We start from the raw sequence: 24,696 nt of genomic DNA on the forward strand, positions 1-24,696 counted from the left end.
CTCTGACAAGGCCAGAGGTGGGCAGGAGCCTGGTCAGAGGGACCCAGTCGGCTATGCCTAAGAATATGCATTTTCTCTGAGTTTTATGAGGAGACCCAGACCTTGGGGGACTGAGGGGAAGGCAGACGACACCTGGGCCAGTGACACACACCGAGTACTGAGCGGGGGGGCCTGCAGGCACAGAAAAGAAGAACTCCTTCCACAGTGCGTAGGAGGCCCTGGGGAGTCCCAGCGCCGACGCAGACCCGTTGGCACAGGCCCGAGGGCAGCAGGGGGTGTCCAGCGGCAGACAGATGTTGGATCTGGGGCACCAGAGACCCTCCGGCGTGCACTCAGGAGCTGGCTCAGTCCCATTCTCTGGGGGCCCACTCTCAGGCTTGCTGCTGTTTTCTGGGGCCCCTGCCAGGGAAGGAAAGGTATCAGGTCTGATCTGCCAACAGGCCACAGTCGAGGACACCCACTACTACCTGAGGCCCAGCAGAAAAGCTCTCCTGGCCTCCACCATCACTCCCCTGCCCCCACAACACCAGGCCGGCTGACTCACTCAGGAGGGAACTCCACCCAGGCAAGCCTATCCAATCTGCCCTTGGGGTCCCGAGCAGGAGTCAGTGTCTCTGTGGACCCTACTCTGTCCATCCTGAGGCTAGAGACCAGTTTAGTGGCCCAGGGACAAGCAGACATGGCAGCGCAGGGAAGTTACCCCAGCCCCCCGACTCCCCCTACCACCAGAACAGGGTCCCACCTGCTCCCTCCATGGGCCTGTACACCTGCAGCCTCATCTGGACAGGCTGGCTGAGCTCTTGGGTTCCAAACTCTGCAGCGGTGAGGAAGGCTGTGCGGCCCAGGCTCAGGCTAGGGAACACCATCACCTGGTGAAGTTGGGAGGGGCACAAGGACAGGAGTGGGGGTTTGGGGCTGGAACACACAGCTCCACAGATCCTGGATCTCAGCTCCCACTGGCCAAGAGAGGAAGGAGCCACGGTATGGGGCTCTCCCAGGCCCTCCACAAATGCTTCACTAGGGTGGAGGAGCCATGTTGAAACACCATCTGTGAGCAGTAGCACCTTGTTGTTGTTGTTTTTTTTTTTTTTAAATCCACACAGAGAGAAAAGGCGCAGGAGCTCAGCACGTTCCTAGATTCCTCCCTGCACAATAGCAGGTTTCTCCCAACATCTTTACTGGGCACACAGGACATTAGAAAGGCCCAGGGGTTGGGGAAGTCAGCCTGTTTTTTAAAGAGACACAGCAGCCAGAGCAAGGGTGGTCTGGTGATCTCCAGACTGTGCCAGGGAGCAGGGGCTTGGCTGGCCTACCTCTACAGGCTCCTGGGGGGCATAGAGGCTCTCTTGCTGTGCCAGGGGACTCAGGGGTCCCTGCAGGTCTCCGCTGGACGCCCCCACGAGGAAGTTCTCTGCATCCCACACAGGGCCTAGGGTAGCAAGTGTGTGATGAGGTTCTAGTCCCAGGCCAAAGAGGATACTGTCGGGGGCCAGGGTGGGACCGAGCCACCTGGTGGGAACCCCCAGCTTCCTCATCTGTGTCTGTTCCCTTCAGTGCAGGCCCAGCCCAGGACAGCAGTAGGTGCTCAGCAAATGCCTAAACACTGACCAGCTGAGAAAGGAGCCTGGGGGGAGGTGGAGGGGGCACTGTCCTGGCCAAGGGTAGGAGGAGCTCTAGGGTGGCTGTGAGACTGTGTGTTTTTTGGGGTTAGCTGTCCTGGTTCAGGGCAGAAGGTACTCCCCAGTCCCCCAGCCAACCTGGCGCACCTCCGGGGCGCAGCTCACAGACGTAGCTGTGTGGCGCCGAGCACAGGTCCGTGTTACACTGCCCCGCAGGCCCTAGCCGCACACAGCGCTCTGCAGTGGCGGGGTGTGGCTCCCCGGGAAGCCAGTTCTGGCAGCTCTCCAGGCTGAAGGCCTCGCCCCGAGGCAATGGGCCTTCCTCAGCACTCTCCACAGCCGAGAAGCCGATCCACACATCCAGGCTCCTGCAGATGGGGAGAGTGAGGACCCCGGGGGCTCCCCAAAGATAGATGCCCCTCCATTCATCCCCTTTCTGGAGACAGGCTTCTCACAGCAGCCCCTCAGGGGGACCTTGCTCCTGCTTTCTAGATGAGAAACCTGAGGCTTAGAGACATAACCTGGAGAGCAAGGCCCACAGCAGTGCTCATGCAGCCGCCAGGGCCAGGGGCTAGGAGCCCAGCCAAGGGAGCCCGGCTTCGATCAGACCTGCATTGCAGGCTGCGGGGAGGCCCAGGGTACAGCATGTGGGGACCAAGACACCCACAGATCAGTCCCCAAAGGGCTATTCCCCACCACTCTGCCAAGGTAGGAAGGCCCTCTTAGAGGAAGGGATTAGAGATATATGGATAGGGATGAACACACAGACAGACACAGGGACAGGCAGAGGGACAGGGACAGACACAGAGAGGGAAATGAGGTGCTGTAGTCAGAGCCAGGCACCGGGGCCAAGCATGTTAACTGGGTGACCGTGGGCAAGGGCCTTGATCACTCTGGTCCTCAGTTCCCCTTCTGCACACTGCCAATGTCCAGGTGTGATTTCACAGTCCAGCTGGGCTCTTGCCACACAGGGAACCCTGGAGGTAACAATCTGGCCTCTGCCCCCTCCCCCATTGCCACCCCTCCTCCTGCCTGCCTCAGGCTCCACCCTGGGCTGTGCTCTGCCCCCCAACCCCCACCTCCCCGCCTCTCAGGGGTGGGGGCAGGCACCTGGTGACCTGGGAAACCAGGAAGTGCTGGATGGCAGGACTGTCCACCATGGCCAGGGCGGCCCCAGCCCAGGCGTGGCACTGCTCCTGTGCCTGAAGCCAGGCTGCCTTCTCTGCTACCAGGCGGTAGCAGTGCCCATTTCCAGGGAAGATCACGGTGTCAGAGGAGCACAGTGGATTCACCACTGGAGACCGGCGGGGAGAGAGGGGCCATTAATGTGTGCCCTCCTGGAACTCTGCCCCACCCACCTCTGACCCTGGGGTGAGGAACAGTAGTGACCTGGGCCCAGGGAGGCACCCACCTTGGGCTGGCTCCTCGCCCAAGGCCACAATGCTATAGGTGGCCTCAAGGCCTGAGCCACCAAGATTTCGGATGCCAAGCTCGAGGGTCTCATCACTGTGCACCGAGACTGGACATGTGAGCTCCAGGGCGGCAGGAGGCGCCTGCACCTGCACCTCCGTTTCCAGCCGGACGGAGCCAGCCCCCAAGGCCATAATTGCCATCACGTGATAGCGCCCAGGCAGCACATATCGGTGAGTGCTAGCAGAACCAGCCACGTCCACCTCAGGGGAGCTGTCGCCAAAGTCCCAGTGTGTGGAGCTGATGGGCAGCAAGGCAGTGACATGGAAGGCTGCTGGCTGGCCAGAGGCCAGGGGTCCTTGGGGCCCCACCAGGGCAGCCCCTGGAGAGGCAGGGAAAACATTCTGGAGGAGGATGGGGCCCCCACAGACAGAGGCAGGGGATAGTGGGGGGCTGGAACAGAAGGGTAGGCAGGCAGAGGAGATGTTGGGGGGATAGGCAGCCCCACACAGGCAGTGGTCCTGCTCTGAGAGGGCCGCGAGGCCCTGGCCAGTCGAGAAGCAGAAGGCACTGCAGGCCTCGGACACCAGCGGACCTTCATGGGCAGCTGAGAAGGCCACCGGCACCGCAGCACCTGAGCTGTTGTCAGGGAGGCAGGCGATGTACTTCTCACCTGCAAAGGGCAGATGGCTGCCTCTTGGCCCCCATTCCAGACCCCAGATCACCCCGTCCAGCCCCACAACCAGTCTCCCCCATCCCACCCACACTGACTCCCGGGCCAGAGGGCCTGCCTGACCCACTCTGTCTCAGCCCTGTGCCCCAGGTCCCTATCTACTGCGCCCCACCCCAGCTGACAACCCCTGAGCACCTGTGGGGTCCCTGCCTGGAAGGGCTGTCCTAAGGGGAAGGACCAAGCTGGCCCTGCCCCACCCACACTCACCACAGCCACTGTCAGACAGAGGGACTTGGAGGAGGGGTAGGCCAGCCAGGGGGCCAGGCCCCACACAAGTGGCCGCTTCAGGCCGCACCACACGGACCTGCTGCTGCTCTGCCCAGCGCGGCAGCCAAGCTAGACCACAGTCACACTCCAGTGGGTTCCCACTCAGGTTTCTGCGGGAAGGGCAGGGCCAAGTGCTCAGCGCTCAGTGGGGCAGGGATGGGCAACCAGGCCTGGCCCTGAGGGAGCGTCTGGGCTCCCTGACAAGTACAGCCTCCCACTTCCCCGGGGACAGCCTTCAGGGTCTGGTCTCAAACTAGGAAGCCAGCACAAAGGCCAGGCCAGGAGGGCAGGGTGCTGTTGGGGGACCAGGCGCCCAGCCACTGAAGCCCGCCCAAAACAGGGCAACTTACATTTCACTTAAATTAAATAAATTAGCAAATGTTCCTTCTTCTAAGGTAGAAATCTTGTTGTTGCTTATGTCCCTGAAAGAAAGGGAAGGACTCAGAGCTTTTGAGGGATGCCCCCATAACCCCACGGTGCAAGCTGCTGCCGCCTGCCTGCCCTGTGGGGTCCCACAGCCAGGCCAAAGTGGACACTCACAACTCTGTCAGCACTGAGAGATTCGCCAGGATCCTGACATCCAGCACCTGGAGCAGGTTGTGGGAGACATCTCTGGGGAGCAAAGAGGCCGTGAGTCAACCCCCATCCCACCCACACTGACTCCCGGGCCAGAGGGCCTGCCTGACCCACTCTGTCTCAGCCCTGTGCCCCAGGTCCCTATCTACTGCGCCCCACCCCAGCTGACAACCCCTGAGCACCTGTGGGGTCCCTGCCTGGAAGGGCTGTCCTAAGGGGAAGGACCAAGCTGGCCCTGCCCCACCCACACTCACCACAGCCACTGTCAGACAGAGGGACTTGGAGGAGGGGTAGGCCAGCCAGGGGGCCAGGCCCCACACAAGTGGCCGCTTCAGGCCGCACCACACGGACCTGCTGCTGCTCTGCCCAGCGCGGCAGCCAAGCTAGACCACAGTCACACTCCAGTGGGTTCCCACTCAGGTTTCTGCGGGAAGGGCAGGGCCAAGTGCTCAGCGCTCAGTGGGGCAGGGATGGGCAACCAGGCCTGGCCCTGAGGGAGCGTCTGGGCTCCCTGACAAGTACAGCCTCCCACTTCCCCGGGGACAGCCTTCAGGGTCTGGTCTCAAACTAGGAAGCCAGCACAAAGGCCAGGCCAGGAGGGCAGGGTGCTGTTGGGGGACCAGGCGCCCAGCCACTGAAGCCCGCCCAAAACAGTGCAACTTACATTTCACTTAAATTAAATAAATTAGCAAATGTTCCTTCTTCTAAGGTAGAAATCTTGTTGTTGCTTATGTCCCTGAAAGAAAGGGAGGGACTCAGAGCTTTTGAGGGATGCCCCCATAACCCCACGGTGCAAGCTGCTGCCGCCTGCCTGCCCTGTGGGGTCCCACAGCCAGGCCAAAGTGGACACTCACAACTCTGTCAGCACTGAGAGATTCGCCAGGATCCTGACATCCAGCACCTGGAGCAGGTTGTGGGAGACATCTCTGGGGAGCAAAGAGGCCGTGAGTCAACACTGGATTCCTGGGTAGGGCACAAAGCCAACCCCAAGCCCGTCCCTGCAAGTTCCCTAGTACCCCCAAGCTGTGGCCTCCCACTCTCCAAGCTCCCTACGCCTAGGGCCAGAATGGAGAACTGGAATGAACTTTCATCTGGAAAAACCAAGGCAGGAAAGGGCTGGAGGCCTCAGCCCTCCATCTGTGCCCTGCCCCATTTCCCTCCCTGCAGGTTCAAGGTCCCACCCAGTCCCCTGCCCCCTGGCGCAGCAAGGTCATCCCACACCATGGAGGGCAGACTTCTTCCCCCTCCACATAGAGTTTGGGACACACCAGGGCAGAACAGGGGTCTCCATGGCCAGGAGCCCAGCTGCTGCCAGCTGCAGAGGCCTCTGAATGTCCCTGAGATACAGGGGGGAAACAAAGGCCAGATGAACTGGGAGGGACCCTCGAGGATGGCACAGTGCCACAGTGATGGTGATGGCCCATGTTCAACTTCAAGGTCAACAGGACCTCAGTAAAAACCCCACACAGTCACCAAGATAGCACACAGGCTCAATGAGAAGCGTGGCTGGGCGAGAGTCATCCAGACAAGCTGTAAACTGCGCCACACATGTAGGAGTGGATGCATTGGCTAAGGAAAGCAAGAGGACCTCCTGAAACTGGCTGTGGCACCACAAGAATCTGTGCAAAGAAAGTCAGGACTGACATAACCAGGACGCGTTCTTTAGCCCCCAATTCCATGTCCCCTCCCAGCCCACAGGCAGAGGTCACAGTCGCCCCTGCCTATCTACCTCCTGAGTCGGGGACCTTCGGATCACCCAGACTCAGTGGGCACCTCTGGCCATAGACTCTGAATGAATGAGGCCTCCCACCCTTAAGCCTCTGCCTTCTGATGTCTCAAAATGCCTCTCACCAGCCCTGTCTTCCCACCAATGACCAGACCACCCCGTCATGCAGAGACGGGGGTGTGGGTCAATGCCGCCTCCAGGCCTGCCAACCCAGTTCCTAAAGCACTCAGCCTCCCCCGTCCTACCCCAGCTAGAGCCTGGTCCAAACCCCCATCCCTGGCACCTGCCCTACCTCCAAGACCCCTCCTATCCAAGCTCCCATGGCAGCATGGGGCGGGGGATGTCCCGAAGTCCAGCTTCCATCAGCCGCCCTCTTGAATGGGCCCTGCTTCCTCCAGCCTAAGCTCCGAACATGGCAGGAGCTCAGTAACAGCGCTGGTGTGAAACAAGGTCCTCCTGGGAGCCAGGGCACTGAATGCCAGTCCAGGCCCCAACGACACAGTTGAGGGGGAGACAGGGTCTCAGGGCTTGGCAGGCTGGAGTACCTGGCACAGTCCCTCTGCCCGGCTCCCAGTGACAAGGACCACCTCTGGAACCAGGCTCGGGAAATGCCCCCACCCCAACCACTGACCACTGTTCCTCCCTGAAGATCTGCTGGCCACATGGGGCCTCATGGCAACCAATACTTGAATGCTGGCTACTTATCAAGGACAGGGGCTGGGAGCTGGGGGCTGGGTCTTATCTAGGCTGCTCTTACTATCCTGGCTCCCAACATAGCCAGGGGGCTACCACGGGAGCTTTTGGAGGGGCACCACTGGCCTTTGAGTGGCCAATGTAGGGAGCCAGGCCCAGAGAGGCTCCTGCCCCCTGTGGCTTCCACGAAGCAAGGGCGGGGAGGTGGAGTGTGGGCGCAATCAGCCAACCCTGGGAACCTGGCCTCCCTTGCTCTCTGTAAAGTACGGCAGCCACCCAGGGACGTCATGAGAAGATGGCACACGGACGTGAAGATGCTGGCCTCAGGCTGCCTGGGCAGGAGGCAGGTGGGGAGGCAGGCCACGGGCAGCGGGTGAGCGAGACCACGGCCCTGCAGTGAATCAGGGGCTCCACGAGAAAATCTGAGAGAAACCTCAAACACGGTCAGATGGGCCAGGCCAGCAGAAGAGAAGGCCGGTCCTCCCGGCAGTGGAACATCTGCAAGACTGGACTGGGCTCCTACAGGGCAGGGGAGACACTCAGAGCTCCTGCAGGGACCAGACAGGGTGGGGCTTCTGCCGGAAGACCCATAGCAGCCCCACCACTGCTCTGACCAAGTGGCCCAACCAGCAGGATGCCGGACACGGACACCTAATCTGGCAAGGTTCTCTGCCCTGTAAGGTCAAACGGCACCACAGGTGCCAGCTCTCCCAGTCAGGCCACCACCACCCTGAGAGCCTGGCAGCTCTGAGAACCAGTGTAGCCTCACACGGGGAGAGGCTCAAACATCCTTCCCTCACCTGTGACGTGGGACGTGATTTCTAGTCTGAGAGCCCTAGGCCCACTAGCAGGCATGGCTTGGGAGGCCCCTCAGCACACAGTGGCAGGAGAAACAGGTGCGAAATGCAGCAACCCCCCCCCTCCCGCTCCCTGCAACTGTTCAAACTGAGAAATAAAGAAAGCGCTGGTGGGGGGAAAAACAACAATGAAGATTACATTAAAATTTTTACAAAGTGCTGGAAGGTAGTGCAGAGTCATAAACCTATTCTCAAGAGCAGACAGGTACCCTAGATTTTCCACACTCAGATTCTGTTCTTGAAGTAGGAGAAATGGGGTGTGGAGGCTTCTGGGCAGAAGAGACAAACAGACTGCCCAAGGCAGCCTGGGGCAGGGGCCGAGGCAGGACATGGATGGGGCCAGGAGACAGGGCTTTGGAGGGGAGCGGATGGCAAGGGGTGGGCAAGGGTGGTCAGGAGCCACTCCAGCCAAGGTGCTCGGGACAGCGAGGCCCCCTCCGCTCCAGAACCGGCACTGTGGGCTCAGGATCAGATCTCCACCCTAGCTCATCTGAGCGAGGTATCACACTACCCTCGCGGAGACTAGAGGTTTCCCATCTGGAAATGGGGGTGTGTGCTTGCACATGCCAGTCTGTTTCCCCCAAGGGCTGTGGGACAGGGGGCCTGTGCCAAGAGTGTGGATTCCACGAACTCCAGGAGCAGAGGCCTCTGTGGGCCGGGGACAGGGTTACCTCTGCTCTCCCCAACTGAGCCTAGTTTCCCTGTCTGCTCCCACACGGGGGTGAGAGGAGCCTTCTTCCTTACAGTCTGGCAGCTGCTATCAGATAAGCCCAGATATTCATTTAGAAGTGGGTCTGGGCCCTGGCTGGGTGGCTCAGTTGGTTGAAGCATCATCCCAGTACACCAAGGCTGTGGGTTTGATCTCTGGTCAGGGCACATACAAGAAGCAAACAATGAGTGCATTAAGTAAGTGGAACAAAAAATAGATGTCTCTCTCTCTCTCAAATCAATAAAAAAATTGGGTCTGGGAGCCATGGAAGGGGCACGTGCTTTCTGCTAGGGCAGCACCAGCCATCTCTGCACTCAGAGAGCTCTGGGAAGAAGAAGAGCAGAGAGGGTCCTGAGTGGGGGCCACTGGAGGGGTCACGGGGGAGGGTCACTAAGGGGCAGTCACGGGAAGGGGACATGGGGAGAACGCTCACCCAGCCCCCCCAGCCCTGTGGCCCTGAACAGCCACTTCCCGCATCGCCATCTGTTGTCGCCATCAGTGCTCTGGGAGAGCACCAAGGCCACGGGCCAGCCCCATCCCCTCTCCTGGCCCTAGGCTTCCTCTGCACCCCCAGGTGATGTCATCGAAGTCTGACTCTCTGCCCCCACATGGTTCCCCCACAGTCTCGTAAAAGTTGGGGGGAGAGTGACATGGGGGGGTGACTGACAGGACACAGCAGGCCCCAGGAGCTGCCTACAGGAGCCCATGCAGTGGGCAGAAGCAGCAGAGGCTGGACATGCAGGGCAGCGGCCAGCCCCACAAGAGGAGAGCCAGCAGCCTGTCTGGACAGCACCCTGAGAGTCCCTAGGCCAAGCAGGGCCCACCCTCTGAGCCAGCTGGACCCTCTCAGGTCCCTGCAAACTCCGAACCAGCAACTTCCAGGGATGCCAAGGCTGGAGAGATCCAGCCGTCTAGGGCCAGGGGAAGAGGTGACCTGGGAACAGACACATACCTATAACAGCACAAGACATGTGTCACCTACCTAGGCATCAGAGATAGGGATGGGAGGGGTCCCCATAGTCTGCAGCACTGAATATAAACCCCATAGGAATGGGGACTCTTCCAGCCCATCCCTTCCGCTGCCCCCTCTCCTACTCCAAGACAGGCAAGTGTATTGGAGGAGAAGGAAAGATTCCTGGTCTATTCTACACACCAACGGGAGGGCCCCAGGACTACACACTGATGGGGCTCTCCTCCTCCTTTCCCATCAGTCACTGAGGATCCCAGCCTTTGCCCACGAAGGGGTAGCCCCAATACCCCTTGCCTTCCAGATCAGACATTCTCAAGGGGAGGGCCAGCAGCCTTCTCTGGGCTTGCATCTTTATCTTCAGGTTCTGAGTACCCAATGGCACATCCCCATGCCTCTGGCTCTGGTCTTTCCTGGTCCAAGCAAGAGCTAGAGCAGGGTGTGGGAAGGCAGGGGGAGATCCCTGCTCCCACCACCAAGCTGGAGGGGCGCAGCAGGAGGCACTGAGGGCCCCCACCCCATGGACAAAGGCAGCTCCCCCTGCCCTCCCCGTATAGGGCTCCTGCTCACATCCCAGGCCTTGCAGGGGAGGCAGGGAGGAAAGGGAGAGGGGATAAGAAAGGCAGGGAAGGAGTCCCAGAGCCCCAGCAGGAAGAGAGGGAAGGAAGTTTGAGTGACAGGGGGTCTGGATGGCTCCAAGGGCAGTCCCTTTCAGAGCTGAGGAAACAAAGCCCCCAGGCAGCAGCCCAGAACTGCCTAAGTCTCTCCCTCTGCCAAGGAGGGGAGTGGCCTGGGTGCCTGCTCCCCAGTCTCGAGTTCCCCAGTCCAGATGCCGGGCGAGGTCTGGGGGCCTGCTGGAGCCCCCAAGGAAACATCTGCACATTCCAGACACATGTGGTCAGTGGCGGGGGTGAGTGCCAGGCCCCAGCGCAGCACCCCCACCCCAGTGCTGGCCTATGCAGTGGATACTGGGCTTGAGGGGAATGGGCTCCAGAGGGGCCGCCCGCACATTATGTAACCTGTTCTTCCCAAGCCAGCAGCTGCCTCCTCCCTCTGGCAGGACAGAACAGCACAGTGGGCATCGGGAGAAGGCACCCTACTCCTCGTCCAGGGCTCAAGGCCTAGGCTCCTCCCTCCAACCCGAGCCCTCAGGGCTCCTGGAATCAGAGCCTTGTGGGCCCTGCTGAGCCAGGGTCCTCTCCCTGGAGGCCCCACAGGCTCTGGGGAGAAACAGGCTCTTCTCAGCCCAGCAACAGGAACGCCGAACAAGGTCCCTGGAAGCCATGGCCAGGCCGAAGGGAAGATCTGATCCCTCGGGGGCCCCTGCCCAACCCCTCGGCCCTCAGGTCAAGCAGTGCCACCCACGTGCCACCCTGACACCCCACTATCGGCTCCTTTCAGCATGGGGGTCAGGCATCCAGGAGCCCAGTGCCTGCGCCAGTTTGAGTCTAATAACCTCACTCTGTTTTCATTCCCTTCTATTTATGGAGCGTGAGGCTGGCTTCCAGGGCCGGAAGTGATGACGTTTAAATTAATGAATTCAAGTTTAGGGGAGAGAGCTGAATTGAAGAAAAACATTTGGAGAGGATGAGCTGGGGCGGGGCAGGGGGGCTGGTGGCGAGCAGGGGGCAGGCCCGCCAGAGAAAAGGGGCAGGGAGGGCCCATCAGACCCACCTTGGCTCTACGTCCAAGCTCCCGTCCCCACCTGGGTCTAAGGGAATCAGCAAGGGGGGTGGGGAGTGTCCCAACCTTGAAGACTAGAGGGAAAGGCTTGTGAGAGGACCTCTTGCCCCCCAGCCCCGTGGCACTGGAACAGCAGGCAGTGACCATTTTGGTGAGGTTCCCTTGAGGAGCTCTGCCGTCCCATTACTGAAAGCTCACCAGGATGAGACATGGGCGTCCGGTGCAGTGACACTGACTGCCCAGGATGACCCTGGGCCCACAGGCAGGGAGAGGGAGGGGGGGCCTCAGGCAGGAGGTGAAGGTGTGGGGTCCCCTTCGCAGAGCCCAACCCCGAAGAGGAGTGTCTGGAAATCAGCCACTGCTGGGACATTAACAGACCAGGGTGGGGGGCCACAGGCTGGGAAGGAGGGGGGCCTGTCTAGGAGGGGGGCCCAGCTCACCCGTCCACCTGAAGCTGGAGAGTTGGGGCCTCCTTCCAGGTTAAGGGGAGACAAAAACCAGCACCTGGGGGCCCCCCAGGCACTGTACTCAACTGGTCCGTCCCTCTGCACTTGGGCCTGTCAGCCAAACAGAACAAGGCCCGCACTACCTCCTTACAGATGGGAACGCTGGGGCTCAGGAAGGCCACACCCCTCACCTCACCATCACGTCCTCAGAAACCAAAGAGTAAAGGAGAAAGGCAGGCAGGCCTCTCCCCACTCTGGCCAGGGGGCCAGAACAGGCCTCTGGCTTTCCAGCAATCCCACCATCCACTCTGCAGCTGGACACAGCCAATGGCATGACGGCCTGATGCCAGGGTCACAGAGCAGTTTGGGGGCACAGAACTCTGAGCCCCCAATGGCATTAGCCTTGCCCTGAGCCCTGGCTCTCATGCCCCACCTCAGCTGGAAAGAAAAGCCGGCTCTCCTTTTCCTTTGGCAAAGCCCTTTCCAGGGCGGCCCGCCCCACAGGATCACAGGAGGGGGCTCCACACACTTCGGGCACGGGAGCACCATACCTGGTCAGGCTGGGCCCACAGGCTCCTCAGGGAGAGAGAGAGCTCTGCCTTGGCCCCCAAATGCAGCCCTCTCCCTGGTCTCAGCAGCTGGGCACCTCTGGGCCCCTTGACGGAGATGGCTGCCAGGCAGTAAAGAACGAGGTGTTCCAGGGAAAAAGGACATGAGCCGCATTTTCCAGCCGCCTTTCTCTCTGCAGTGCCCCTGCTGCCTCAGCCAGCTGGAGACACAGACACTTGGCACACAGGGCCAGCCTCAGTGCGCCTGAATCCAGACGACATGCCTACCACCCTAGACGGTGGCAGAAGAAACGGGATGTTTTCCTTCCACAGTGTTTGGCGGGCTAGGCCCACTGGGTTTTCACTGCTGGCACTGGCCACCACACAACATTCCAGAAAGGAAAATGTCCATCTCCATCCAAAATGGTTTCTTCACTGGAAACCAAACCGCAGCCAGGGTCTCCACACTCCCGGCCCACCTGGCGTGGGGAAAGCTGGGAGGGGTGGAGGGTGGGACCACATCCGGCAGTACCCACTAACCCCGCCAGCTGTCACATGCTGGTGATTCCAAGGCACAGCCTTGGAAGGCAGGACGAGGAGGTCCCCATAGAAGTCTACCAGGAGATGTCCTGGCCCTGACTACATGCTGGGGGGCGGGGGGCGGTGGCTTGGGGGCGGGGGACTGCAGGCCTAGCCTGCAGGAAATGAGGAGAGGAAAACTGAGCCTGGGGAAGGGGGCAGCCAGACACACCTTCTCCAGAAGGACCTCATCAGTTAGCGCCTCCTGTCACTCCCCCACAAGGGTGTGGGTGTGACAGCCGAGGTGGAAGCAGGGACAATGTGCCAGGGGGACACTGAACAGCTTACAGGCGGGCAGGTTCCAAGGCCACCAAATCATCAAAACAAGGAATACTCGAGAGTCCATAGCACTCTGTTCACACACCTACCTTCACTGTGTTACGTATCTCCACCTGAATCCATCAAAAAGAAAGGCTCAGAGAACACAGACCACCCCCCCAAAAAAGAAGAAAAAGAAAAGAAAGAAAAGACAAAAAAAAAAAAGAGGGAAAAAGAAAACAAAAGCTTAGTCCTGGCCAATGTGGCTCAGTTGGCTGGAGCATCGTCCCATTCTCCGAAAGGTTTCATTCCCAGTCACGCACACGCCTAGATTGCGGGTTTGACCCCCAGCTGGGGCACCTACCAGTGGCAACCAATCAATACCACTCATTGATCTCTCCCCACAGAAAATGAGAGATCTCTTTTTCTCTCTCAATCTCTCCCCACCCACCCACCCCCCAAAATGCAATAAAAAAAGTTCTCAGGTAAAGATTACAACAACAAAAAACTAAACTAAAAAACAAAGGCTTAAAACTGAGATAAAAACACAACAGGAGCGTGCCAGGCCTGGGTGTGATGAATGCCAGTAGCTGTGCGGCCCTGAGTTGAAGGCACCTCTGGGGTTAGATCATGCTTCTGGACACAGGGCTCCGGCCTGGGCGCGAGGGGCATGCAGGAGCCTGCCTGCTTGGGCTCACCTGAGTTTCTCCCGCCCGCTTTGGCATTCGGTCTGAGCAAGAGAGTCCCGGGCACGTGCACACCAGCTCGGGGCCTTCTACTCATGCTTTTGAGCTCTGTGCCCTGTGCTCCTGGGGGCCCATCTCCTGCTGGCCAGTGCTTGGGGACACAGTCATGCGCTCTGAGAACGTGGAAAGGAGGAATGGAGGGGCCGCTTTGGCAACAGTTAGAGTCACTGGGACCAGCAGCAACTGAGCCCCATGGATGGGCGCACACTCTTCTGATGCCCCGCGACCCCATGAGATGTGTCCACTTATGGCGTCCATTCTGCAGGTGAGGAAGCTGAAGCTCAGAGATGCTGAGTGACTCAGGCAAGGTCACACAGGAAATGCAGGAGCTGGGATGTGAACCCAGTCTGACCCAGGACCCAAACCCCCTACTCCTGGGCTCCCATGACTCCCTCCTAAAATCAAACAGGTCATTGGGAAGGACCAGAACAGGAACAGGCAAGGGAGGTCTGTGTGGGAAGGGCTGGGCCAAGCAAGGAGTTGGGGCCTGAGCCCAGAGCCCACCTGGTCCCACACAGGGACACCCCCACTGCGCCCTCTCCATGGTGTATGGGCCAGGTTGCTGGTGCTGTACCCCAGGCCCCTGCATGAAGCTGTGGGGATACACTCCAAAGCGTGCCGCTGAAGTCACCTCTGCCACAGTACTCCAGCCACGTGACCCCAGGAAGTGACTCAACCTCCAGGAGACTAATGTCCTGGTCTGTAAAATGGGACCAAGAATGGTTCCGCCTGCACAGCACTGTGGGAGGAACCGTGAGGTAACGGTTGGAAAGGGCCCGTATGGAGCACGGTGCTTGGAGACCTTGGTGGGAGAGGGCGAGGCAGTAGTGGGGTGGGGCCACCAGCCTGGGCATTTTCTTCCGAGACTTGTTTAATTCAGACATAATTCACATACTATAAAGTTCACCCTTCTAAAGTATATAATTCAATGGTTTAGTATATTCTCGAGGTTCTACAACCACCACCACTATCTAATTCCAGAACATTTTCATCACTCCAAACAGAAAAACCACACTCCTTGTCTATCACCCCCTACTCCCATTCCCCACCCTAACTGTAAACAACACTAGTCAGGTTTCTGCTTCCATGGATTTGTCTGTTCTGGACATTTCATATCAGTGGAAGCCCTCCATCTATGGCCTTTTGTGCCTGGCTTCTTTCACTGAGCATCAAGTTTTTAAGACTCATCCACGATTATAGTGCATCGGTAGTCCATCCCTTTTTATGGCTGAGTAATATTCCACTGTACAAATGGACCATATTCTGTTCGTCCATTCATCTGCTGACAGATATTTAAGTTGTTTCCACCTTTGGCTACTATGAATGATGCTGCTATAAACATTTGTATACAGGTTTCGTAGGGACGTATGTTTCATCCCCCTTGGGTAGGTACCTGGAAGCAAAACTTCTAGTTCTATGGTAGCTCTATGTTTTTGTTTTTGCTTTTTTAAAGATTTTATTTATTTATTTTTAAAGAAAAGGAAAAGGAAGGAGAAAGAGAGAGAAACATCAACGTGCAGTTGGCTGTCGCACATCCCCCATTGGGGACCCAGCCCGTAACCCAGGCATGTGCCCTGACTGCGAATTAGACCTGTGACCCTTTGGTTTGTAGGCCGGCACTCAGTCCACCAAGCCACATCAGCCGGGACTGGTGGTTCTATGTCTACTCTCCTGAGCAACTGCCTATTTCCAAAGGGCTGCTCCATTCTGCACCCCCACCAGGGTGGGGGAAGTTCCAGTTTCTCCACATCCTCACTGATACGCCTCCTTGTCTGTCTTTTTGGGGTTAGTGGTCCCACTGTGAATCTCACTGAGGTTTGATTTGCATTTCCCTGAAAGCTAGTAGTTGGGCATCTATTCACACACTGACTAGTCATCTATGTATCTTTTTGGGAGATAATCCTTTGCCTATTTTTAATTGGGTCATTTGTCTTTTTTGCATTAAGTTGTAAGGGTGTTTTTTATACAGGATCCAGCACAAATAATGCCCCTTTTTCATAACAAAAATCTTTTAGTACAAAATCATAAGCATGGAATTCTGTAACATATCACACTCAAGCACATCATATGACATTTTAGGTTAAAATGTCAAGTTAAAACTATAAATTATCACACCCATTTATTCCCCTACCAACCACACTCAAGCAGGCATTACTTCTGCCGGACCCTGTATACTCGGGCTGCAGTCTCTCACCAGACAGATGATTTGCACGTGTTTTCCCCGAGGCCCCCGTTCAGGGGACCACATACAGAGGTGTATGTGCCCTTCTGTCCATAGTTCTGGCAAATTTGCACTGTGTCTCATCAGGAAACTAACATCACACACACATTCAGAGTCTGATTTCCCACGTGCCAGCTGTCGTGTGCAGCGCAGGGAATGTGAGAGGGAGACCGGCATAGTGTGCAGGACACGCAGGTCCTCCCAGTACCTGCTGTCTCCACACAGCAGCCAGTGCTCTTCCTAGAAGATGCCAAGCATGCTGCTTTGCTCCTAGGTCCTTCGGTGCTTCCCTACCTGCTCTCTCACCCCCCACCCCTTCATCTGAGACTCTCAAGCTGTCCCCTCTGTCTGGGACACTCTCGCCAGTCCTTGGATGACCCCTGTGCAAACACTGAATCTTGACTTCAATGTCACTTACACTGGGGGTCCTTCCAGGCAACCCCTCCAAAGCGGCCCCCTCCTCATCACCTGTGTCTTTGGTTCAACACTCGCTCCCTTGTAACTGAGCCTTACAAAGGTGGTCCTGGAAGACCCACGGCACAGGGCTGGCACACAGCAGTCACGCCCTCCAGGTGCCCGGGCCAGCCCTTAAGGCAGCAACACACATGGCACCTGCAGTCCAACATGCTACACACACACTAGGCCCAGACCAAGTCCGGGCTCACTTCCCGCACACGCACGCCCTGTGCAGACACCAGGGGCCGAGCCTCCCCCACACTCTCCTGTTATTTAGTGTCACGGGGGAGGAAGTGTGAGCCCCTGAGTGCTCCCAGCCAACAGATGACCCTAAGGTCCCCAAGTATTTTAATTAGTGCACCAAGTCCCCGTTGAGTCTCCATTCCTAGCCTAGTCCCAGACGTGAGACATGCACAATACAGCACACGAAACCTAGTGTGGGTTCCAGGCCAAAGTGAGCAGCGCACAACACCTTGAGGGATGTTCGGCCAAAATCACCCACACCTGAAACTAACTGGTCGCGAGACCACACCTAGAGCCACAGCGCTGCCACAGCTAGAAGTACCTGTGGTGGTGAACATTCTCTTTCCAACACAGTAACTGCTGGCCGCAGGTGGCTCCAGAGCACTTGAAATGCGACTCGCAACACACTGCAGCTCTGCACCCAACTATCAATGTATGGGAAACAGAGGGTGGAGGGATACAGTGGCTGAGCCATGCAGGTGGCACAAAGACCAGGCACCGCGGTGGAGGCCGGTCTCAACAAACCGCACAAAGAAAAAAGAAATAAAGGCGGAGCCTATACATCCACAGAGACAGCACTGTGTGGACCTTATCTGGATCCTAATTCCAATCAGTAAAACAAACTGAGACAGCCAAAAATTTGAACACACTGGACCTGTAATGGAGTCAGGGAATCACTCACTGCCGTAGGTATGATCATGGTGGTACCGTGCACTCCAAAATACTTATGGATCAAAGAGTCAGGTGCCAGACTTTGTTTCAAAAAAGTGGGTGGGGGTGTGGAAGGGCAGGATAAGCCATAGGGCAGTGAGTCCAAGGTTCACCAGGCTGTTCTTCTTCTGTATTATCTTCAAATTCTCTGCGAAAAACGCTTTAAAAGTAGAGTAGCAGCATTTTGCTGACATCACCGTTTTCAGGCTGCCACCTTAAGGCAGCATGGGCTAACCCAAGAAAGGCTGGGGCCTGGGAGCCCCAGGAGCTGAGAGAACCACACTGGCCAGATTCCCACACAGGTCTAGCCCAACTGTCCTACCACATCCCAGGCTGGCCAAGGGGTTTCAAATAGAGGAGGGGCTGCAAGACACTGGTCACAGAGGCACCAGGCCCACGCCCCCCAGAGGAGGCTGCCGGGTCCCCTGCACATGCATATACTCGCCGGGAAGGCTCTCCGGCTACTCCAAGCTCGGCCCTTCTCTCTAGGAGAAGACTCACCTATTTCCCTCTCCTTCAGGAGGGGATAGAGGGTTGATAGGCAGAATGGCTGGGGCAGCCCACACGGTGCAGACAGAGAACCAGAGATAGCCTTACCGTCTGCACCCAAGGGCCCAGTTTCCCCTGGGTCCTCACCCTCAGCCTCTGGAAATCTCACAGAAGCAGCTCAGGGATGTAGAGAAGAGCATGAAGTCTCCTCTATTCCCCATCCACCTACTTCCCAGGTCCTGTCACACACTCAGAGGGGCCAACAACCCTGGGAATCCTGCCAATTCAGGCTGGTCCATGCCACCAGCTCCCAACACCTCCAAAACCAAAAGCAGAGTCTAAAGGGACACAGGCAAGGCAACAGCCCTGGACTCCATCATCGTCTCTGAGAGCCTCCCGAGCATGTGCCCAGATGCAGTTTAGACCCACCAGCATCGCTTATTCCCTGGACAGCTACCAGAGGCCAGCTCAGATGAGTCAGCAGGAGCCAGGCCAGATCCCCAGCAACTCCCAGCCCACCTGAGATGAAGGTAATTTCACCCACAGCATCAAGAAACGACAGGTAGGGAGGATTGATGCAACTATGTGAGCACTGGTGGCAGGCAGGAGGCTCGTCTCCGTAGAGATAGCAAAGATGGCAAATGCTTTAGTGGTTGTGGAGCAGGATGACAGGCCCAGCACAGTCCCCATGGCTCCCGGTTGGCCCTGGAGAACCTACCCCCAAGTCCACTTGGCAAAGCCCCAAGAACATCTAGACCATTCAGGAGAAGCACACATCCCTACTTCCCACACACTCCTCAACATCCAACCACAGCCCCCCCCCCCCCCCCGAGNGTGGCCAGGCGCTGGAGTCACCCAGGAAACAATGTTACAAAACTGAATGCCAAAACCCACCCCCAGATTTAACAACCTGCAGCCAAGGAGAGATGGAGTCCTGCCTTAGGTGCCTGGAAGTGCCCAAGAAATGCCAACAGGGCCATAGGGATGTGGATCAGCAGGCCCTGAGCCTGCCCTCAGCCCCGGGTGGGGGCGGGGGCGGGTACTGTCTGCAAATCTTGGTCTCCTACGAACTTTTCATCCCAACTTTGGATCCTGGGCACCTCACAGTCAAACCCAGCTCTGCCACTTACTGGCTGTTACTTGGTACTTGTACTTAGACAAACCGAATCACCTACATCTCAGTATTCTCATCTGTAAAATAGTGATCCTCACTGTACCTTCACCTCAGAGGATTAGGGTGAGGGTTAAGCATGATAACCACAATCAGAACTTGGCACAGGACCTCACTCAAGGCAAGCTATCCATAAAAGCTGATTCATTACTACTTCCAAATTGCAAATCTGACAATAGCTTTTTGGCATTTTAAACCCCAGCCACCCACTGTTCCCAGGATAACATCAGAGCCCTAGGCAGGACACTTGAGGCCCTTCAGGACCGCTGCCCACCTCCCACGGTGCCCTCCCTCATACTTTCTTGTCGCTGCCACACTGGGAATGAACCCTACATCTACACACAACCAAGTTCAGCTTCCAAGTCTTTGCACACACGGTTCCCTCCTCCCCTCCCCTAGACACACCTTCCTGCCCATCCTTAAGTTTCAGGTTAATTCTTACACATCCATCCAATCCCTGTCCAGACACCTCTACCAGGAAGCCTTCCACACAGAACTCTCCACCTCTTCGCTCCCTTGAGGCTCTCGGGTGCTGGGTATCAGCCAGGCACAATCCTGTTAAGTCTCCAATTAGCCTTTAAAGTGTTTGCAGACTCCGTTCAGACACCGCCCCACCCCGCCCCGCCCCCGCATGCTGCCACAGGCCCCCCATCAGCTCGCGTTTGCAGAGCCCCACCGGGTGGGATGTCTATGTTTTCACAGAAACCGGGATTGTTCTGTTTCCCTCTGGCCCGCGCCAGGAGGGCTGACAGCCGGCTGCGATCCCCGGTTTTCCTTATTTAGTCGGGCCGACCTCACTACGCTGGAGCCTCGCCCTGGGAAAGGCCTGGCCCGCACTCCGTTTCCCCTTCTAGAGGCCGGGGACGCGCCCACGCCCTGCGAGGCCCGCCAGGCCGCCAGGCCGGCGGCGCGCCCGGCCCGGCCTCTCCCAGGAGGGTGCAGGCGCGAGGAGGCCTGCAGACGCCCTGCGCCCGGCTAGGCCCGCACTGCCTCACAAGGTCCTCACGCCTGCCTGGCGCCACGGCAACCGCCCGGCCCGCTTTGCGGGGCAGCGAGTTACTCACAACGCGGTGGCGTCCTCTGGGATGTGCAGCGGAGGCCCCAGCGTCCGCAGTCCGCGGCCGGAGCAATTGACGCGGCAGGCGGCACCGGGCGCGGGGATGCAGAGGCAAGGGGGCGTGCAGGGCCCACAGCCGCGCCCGGGGTTCCCCGCCAGCGCCCCGAGCCACAGGCCCAGGCCCAGGGCGAGCGCCAGGCGGGCTGGCCGCATCGTCAGGGTAGCGAGCTCATGGCCCCGACCCCGAGCCCGCCCGGCGCTGGCGGCCGCGACTCAGGCGGGGCCCGCGGATGGCATGGCAGGACAGGATCCAGGGGCGTCTGTGGCCTGTCTGCCTGCGCTACACCCGCTCCTCGCTCGAGCCCGGCCGCCTGCGCTACACCCGCTCCTCGCTCGAGCCCGGCCGCGCGGGGCAGTGCGGCCAACCACCGGCTCCTCCTCCGCCCCGCACAACGAGGCGTGGCGTCCTAGGGGGCGTGGCGTATTAGGCTCCGCCCTCTGCGCCACGGAGTCTTTCGAGGAGCCCCGCTCATTGTGGCTCCGCCCTTTGCTCTAGCGGTGCTGCTGCCTTGCAGGGTGGGGCGCGACGGGCGGGGCGATCTGAGGCTACGCCCCTCTTCAGCGCAAACTCTTCGCGTTCGCCTGTCCCAGAGTTCACCTCAGATTCCGGTCGTATCCGCGCCTCCCAGCGCTCCTCCGGCGCCCCCGGGCACCGAACCCCGGCCAGTCTCCACAGTCCCAACACTGAAAACACTAGCAATAATAATCACCGCGGAGGGAGGTGTCAGACAGCCTGCTACGTGTGCTCAATCACTCCCAGCGCCTCTGTCCCTCTCGCTTTACGCGGTATCCCGAGAACCTGGCGCACAGTAGATATACATGTTCTATACATAGAACTCCTGGAGTTCCCGTGAGAGCCCCAGCGTGGTGTCACTGATAGCTCCCGCAGTCACGGAGGAGACACCCAAGGTGGGCCTCACTGGGCTAGTGAAGTGCAGCATCCCGCCCGCCTGGTCAGAACACAGGTTTCTGCTAGGGTTTCTGCTTGCTGGGCGCCGCGTTCGCGCTGCGTTCTTTCCGTTGCTTTCAGAGAGAGGAAGGTAGAGGGAGAAACATAGAAACATTGATAGGTTGCCTCTTATATGCACCCAGGCTGTGGATGGAATCCGCAACGCGGGTGTGTGCCCTGACTGGAAGTGGAATCCGCAACCCTTGGTTGCAGGTAGCCGCTCCAACCAGCTCAGCCACACCAGCCAGGGTCTGGGTACCTGGTACTTTTGAGATGATGATGTTCTGGAATTAGTGGTGATGGTTGCACAGCTTTGTGAATATACTTTTAAAAATCATCGAATTGTGCTCTTAAAAGGGTGGATTTTATGGTATGTGAATTACAGCTCAGCTTTTTGAATAATGAAGAAATAATAAAATTGTTCCACCACTGGGAACAGAAAGCAGGAAGATTAGTGGTGAGAGCTTCTTGAGAGGCAGGAGGAAGGAAACACATTCCTTAGTTTCCCCATCCACTCATTCATTGCCTTATTCCATTGAGTCTTCACGGTTCTAGGATTTGGGTACTATATTAGTCCCTGTATTAAATAATGTAACTGAGGCACAGAGAGGTTAAGAAATGTGCCATGTCCCACAGCAGGTAAGTGCCAAAACTGGGATTATATCCCAGACCCGTGCTTTTAAATACAGTCAAATGACAAATTGTTAAAACTCAAGGACTCTAGATGAGGGAAGAAATACCCAAGAGAAACAGAGGTGCAATTGGAGAAAAAGATATTAATCAAGTTTAAAGACTTGTTTAAGGTGGTTGTGGAATACATGCAACTCTTTGGAAAGGGTTTCTGAAATAGAAAATATATATGCTTAAAGAAGAAATTCATTATCTAAATGAAATTCTCAACTATTTCAACAGACTTTGTGGTAAAACAGAGAAAATAAAATTTGCCAAAGATCATTATTTGATTTAGGGATGGAGACATTGGGGAAATGCTTAATTCTTGATCAAATATAGATTTTAAAGTTTTTATTAACAGTTAATGATAACTATTAGCATAAAATAAAGAAGGAAACTACTGGGAAGAGGAGAAACAAGAAAACTTGAATGGCCCAGGAACAGATTAAGAAATGAAACAATGGCCCTGGCTGGTGTAGCTCAGTGGATTGAGCGTGGGCCTGCGAACCACATGATCGCGGTTTGATTCCCAGTTAGGGCATATGCCTGGGTTGCAGGCCAGTTCCCAGCAGGGGACTCACGAGAGGCAACCATACATTGATATTTCTCTCCTTCCCTTCCCATCTAAGGATAAATAAATAAAATCTAAAAAAAAAAGAAATGAAACAATGTATTTTAATCAGAAAACACAAAATAAGACCAAGCACATGGATGATCATAAAAAACATAAATGAGTAAAATTCCCCCATTAAAGAACAAGGATCTCATATAAGAAAACATACTAAGCCCTGCTGGTGTGGCTCAGTGGATTGAGTGCCAGCATGCAAACCAAAGGGTCACCAGTTTGGTTCCCTGTAGGGGCACAGGACAGTCCCTGGTTGGGGGCATGTGAGAGGCAACCAACTGATGTTTCTCTCACACATCGATGTTTTCCTCCCTCCCTTCCCCTCTCTCTAAAAATAAATAAAATCTTTAAAAAAAATTTTAAATTAAATAAATGAAAAATTAAAGGTACAATCTGTGTAGAATACATAATAAACCATTGTGTTCTCAAAAATAGAAATCAACATGCAAAGCTAAACTATTAGAAATTGACAAAATCAATATGGGAGACTTTATTACCCATTTCTTTGAATCGTAATAATGAAGCAATTTTTAAAATCAGTACAGATATGGAGCAGTGATTTTTCAACCTTTTTCATCTCATGGTACACGCAAACCAATTACTAAAATTATGCAGAGAGTGTCTGCACACACACACAAACATATTTGCTGATCTGACCCCCCAGAAAGGCACACTCTTGATTCATTCACAGTGGACAGCTATCCTTGTGCATGTTTGGAAAATTCTTGCAGTACACCAGTATACCTGTTGAGGCACATCGCTTGAAAACCGCTTAAGCAATTTGTTAATGGCACAGTTAACAAGTTCTATTTTATGTAACAATATGTTGGCTAGATCAGGGGAACTGATTAGGCAAGAAAGTGGCCTTAGGCAACACCTCCCCCTAGAGGTTCCCTAGGTTCATTCACCTGCTCACAGCACCACAGGTTGAGTCCGGCCCACAGCTGACCCCTCCCCAGCTCAGGGTTGTCTGCCAGATGTCTCCAGAGGACCTCGGGACAGGCTTGGACAGCCTGGCAATCCAGGTAATTGAAAGTAAATGTGCAGGTGATGGATATCTCCATTATCTTGTGTACAGTGATTGCTTCATGGGTATATACATATGTCAAAACTTGTATGATTTAAATATGTGCATTTACTGCATATCAATCCGACCTCAGTAAAACTGTTTCTTAAATATCTAACCATTTAGAGTGACCAAAAAAGCAGGTCAGTGGTAGCCAGGGACTAGAGACAGGTGGAGGGACTACTGCAAAGGGACAGGAGGGACTTTGGGGAGTGAAAACAAAGTTTCATATAATTAGTATTATGATGTTTAAATGACTATGTACTTGTCAAAACTCACCAAACTGTACATTTAAAATTGGTAAATGTTACTTTACATAAGTGATGCCTCAATAAAGCTAATTTGTAAAAACCTAACAATGTGAAAACTAAAATACCTTCTTTTAAATAACGGACCCCCAAAAATCCAAATTCAAGTCAAATTATATAGAAATGAATAGTAATGAGCATGCCTTTTATTAAATCTGTGGGAAGCAATAGATATACATGGAAAGAAACTATGATATCACTTTTGTATTATTATGCATAAAAAATCAAACTAGCATATAAACTTTCATGTCAACATTCTAGATACACAACTATAAAATAAGCCAAAGCAAAGTAGAAGAGAAGAAATTAGAAAACTAACCATAAATAAGTAATTTTAAAAGAAAGGCTAGAATTGATTAATAAAGTCAAGAGCTATTTTTAATATATAAGGCTATTAAGATTTTTTAAGAACTGCTGGCAATTGTGGCTGAAAGACAGAGGTAAAAAGAAAGTACAGAATGTTAAGATCAAGAACAAAGCTTTGTTCACAGAAATAGTTAAAATTACAAGAGAAAATTATGTTCAATTGTCTAATTTTTGAAATCTAGGTGAGATCATTATACATTAGAACAAAACTCTAAAAACTGACTCAAGAGGAGATTTTAAAAAACCTGAATAGAAGAAGAATAAAGAAAGAAATTGAGAACATATCAGAACCATACCAGGAAAAGACACTGAATTCAGATGTTTCTATGGACAAATCCTATCAAACGTGAAAAGACCAAATAATTATTATTTTATTTATACTCTTAAAGAACAGTCACATCTTAATGTATTTTATGTATATTTATGCATAAATATGCAATGTACTTAGTGGGTACAATGTACTCAGTGGGTACTTAGTGGGTACT

General features: G+C 55.4%; 1 protein-coding gene across 3 annotated transcripts in view; it reads right to left on the reverse strand.

The window, feature by feature from the left end:
• The window catches only part of PKD1 (polycystin 1, transient receptor potential channel interacting), a 49,007-nt gene extending 28,440 nt beyond the window's left edge, over positions 1-20,567 (reverse strand). For all 3 annotated transcript variants that reach the window (XM_037034672.1, XM_037034671.1, XM_037034670.1), the window contains exons 1-10: positions 20,173-20,567; positions 5,460-5,531; positions 5,270-5,341; positions 4,860-5,029; positions 3,031-3,702; positions 2,730-2,913; positions 1,767-1,987; positions 1,314-1,429; positions 743-869; positions 152-399 (exon numbers count right to left, since the gene is read on the reverse strand). In XM_037034672.1, the coding sequence (XP_036890567.1) occupies positions 152-399; positions 743-869; positions 1,314-1,429; positions 1,767-1,987; positions 2,730-2,913; positions 3,031-3,702; positions 4,860-5,029; positions 5,270-5,341; positions 5,460-5,531; positions 20,173-20,378 (2,088 nt within the window). In that variant the 5' untranslated portion in view covers positions 20,379-20,567. The remainder of the gene's footprint in view (positions 1-151; positions 400-742; positions 870-1,313; positions 1,430-1,766; positions 1,988-2,729; positions 2,914-3,030; positions 3,703-4,859; positions 5,030-5,269; positions 5,342-5,459; positions 5,532-20,172) is intronic.
• Positions 20,568-24,696: the final 4,129 nt, after the last annotated feature.

This window comes from Sturnira hondurensis, unplaced genomic scaffold, assembly GCF_014824575.4.
Source record: "Sturnira hondurensis isolate 20B ecotype Veracruz unplaced genomic scaffold, ASM1482457v3 Scaffold0022179, whole genome shotgun sequence".
Taxonomy (NCBI): Eukaryota; Metazoa; Chordata; class Mammalia; order Chiroptera; family Phyllostomidae; genus Sturnira; species Sturnira hondurensis.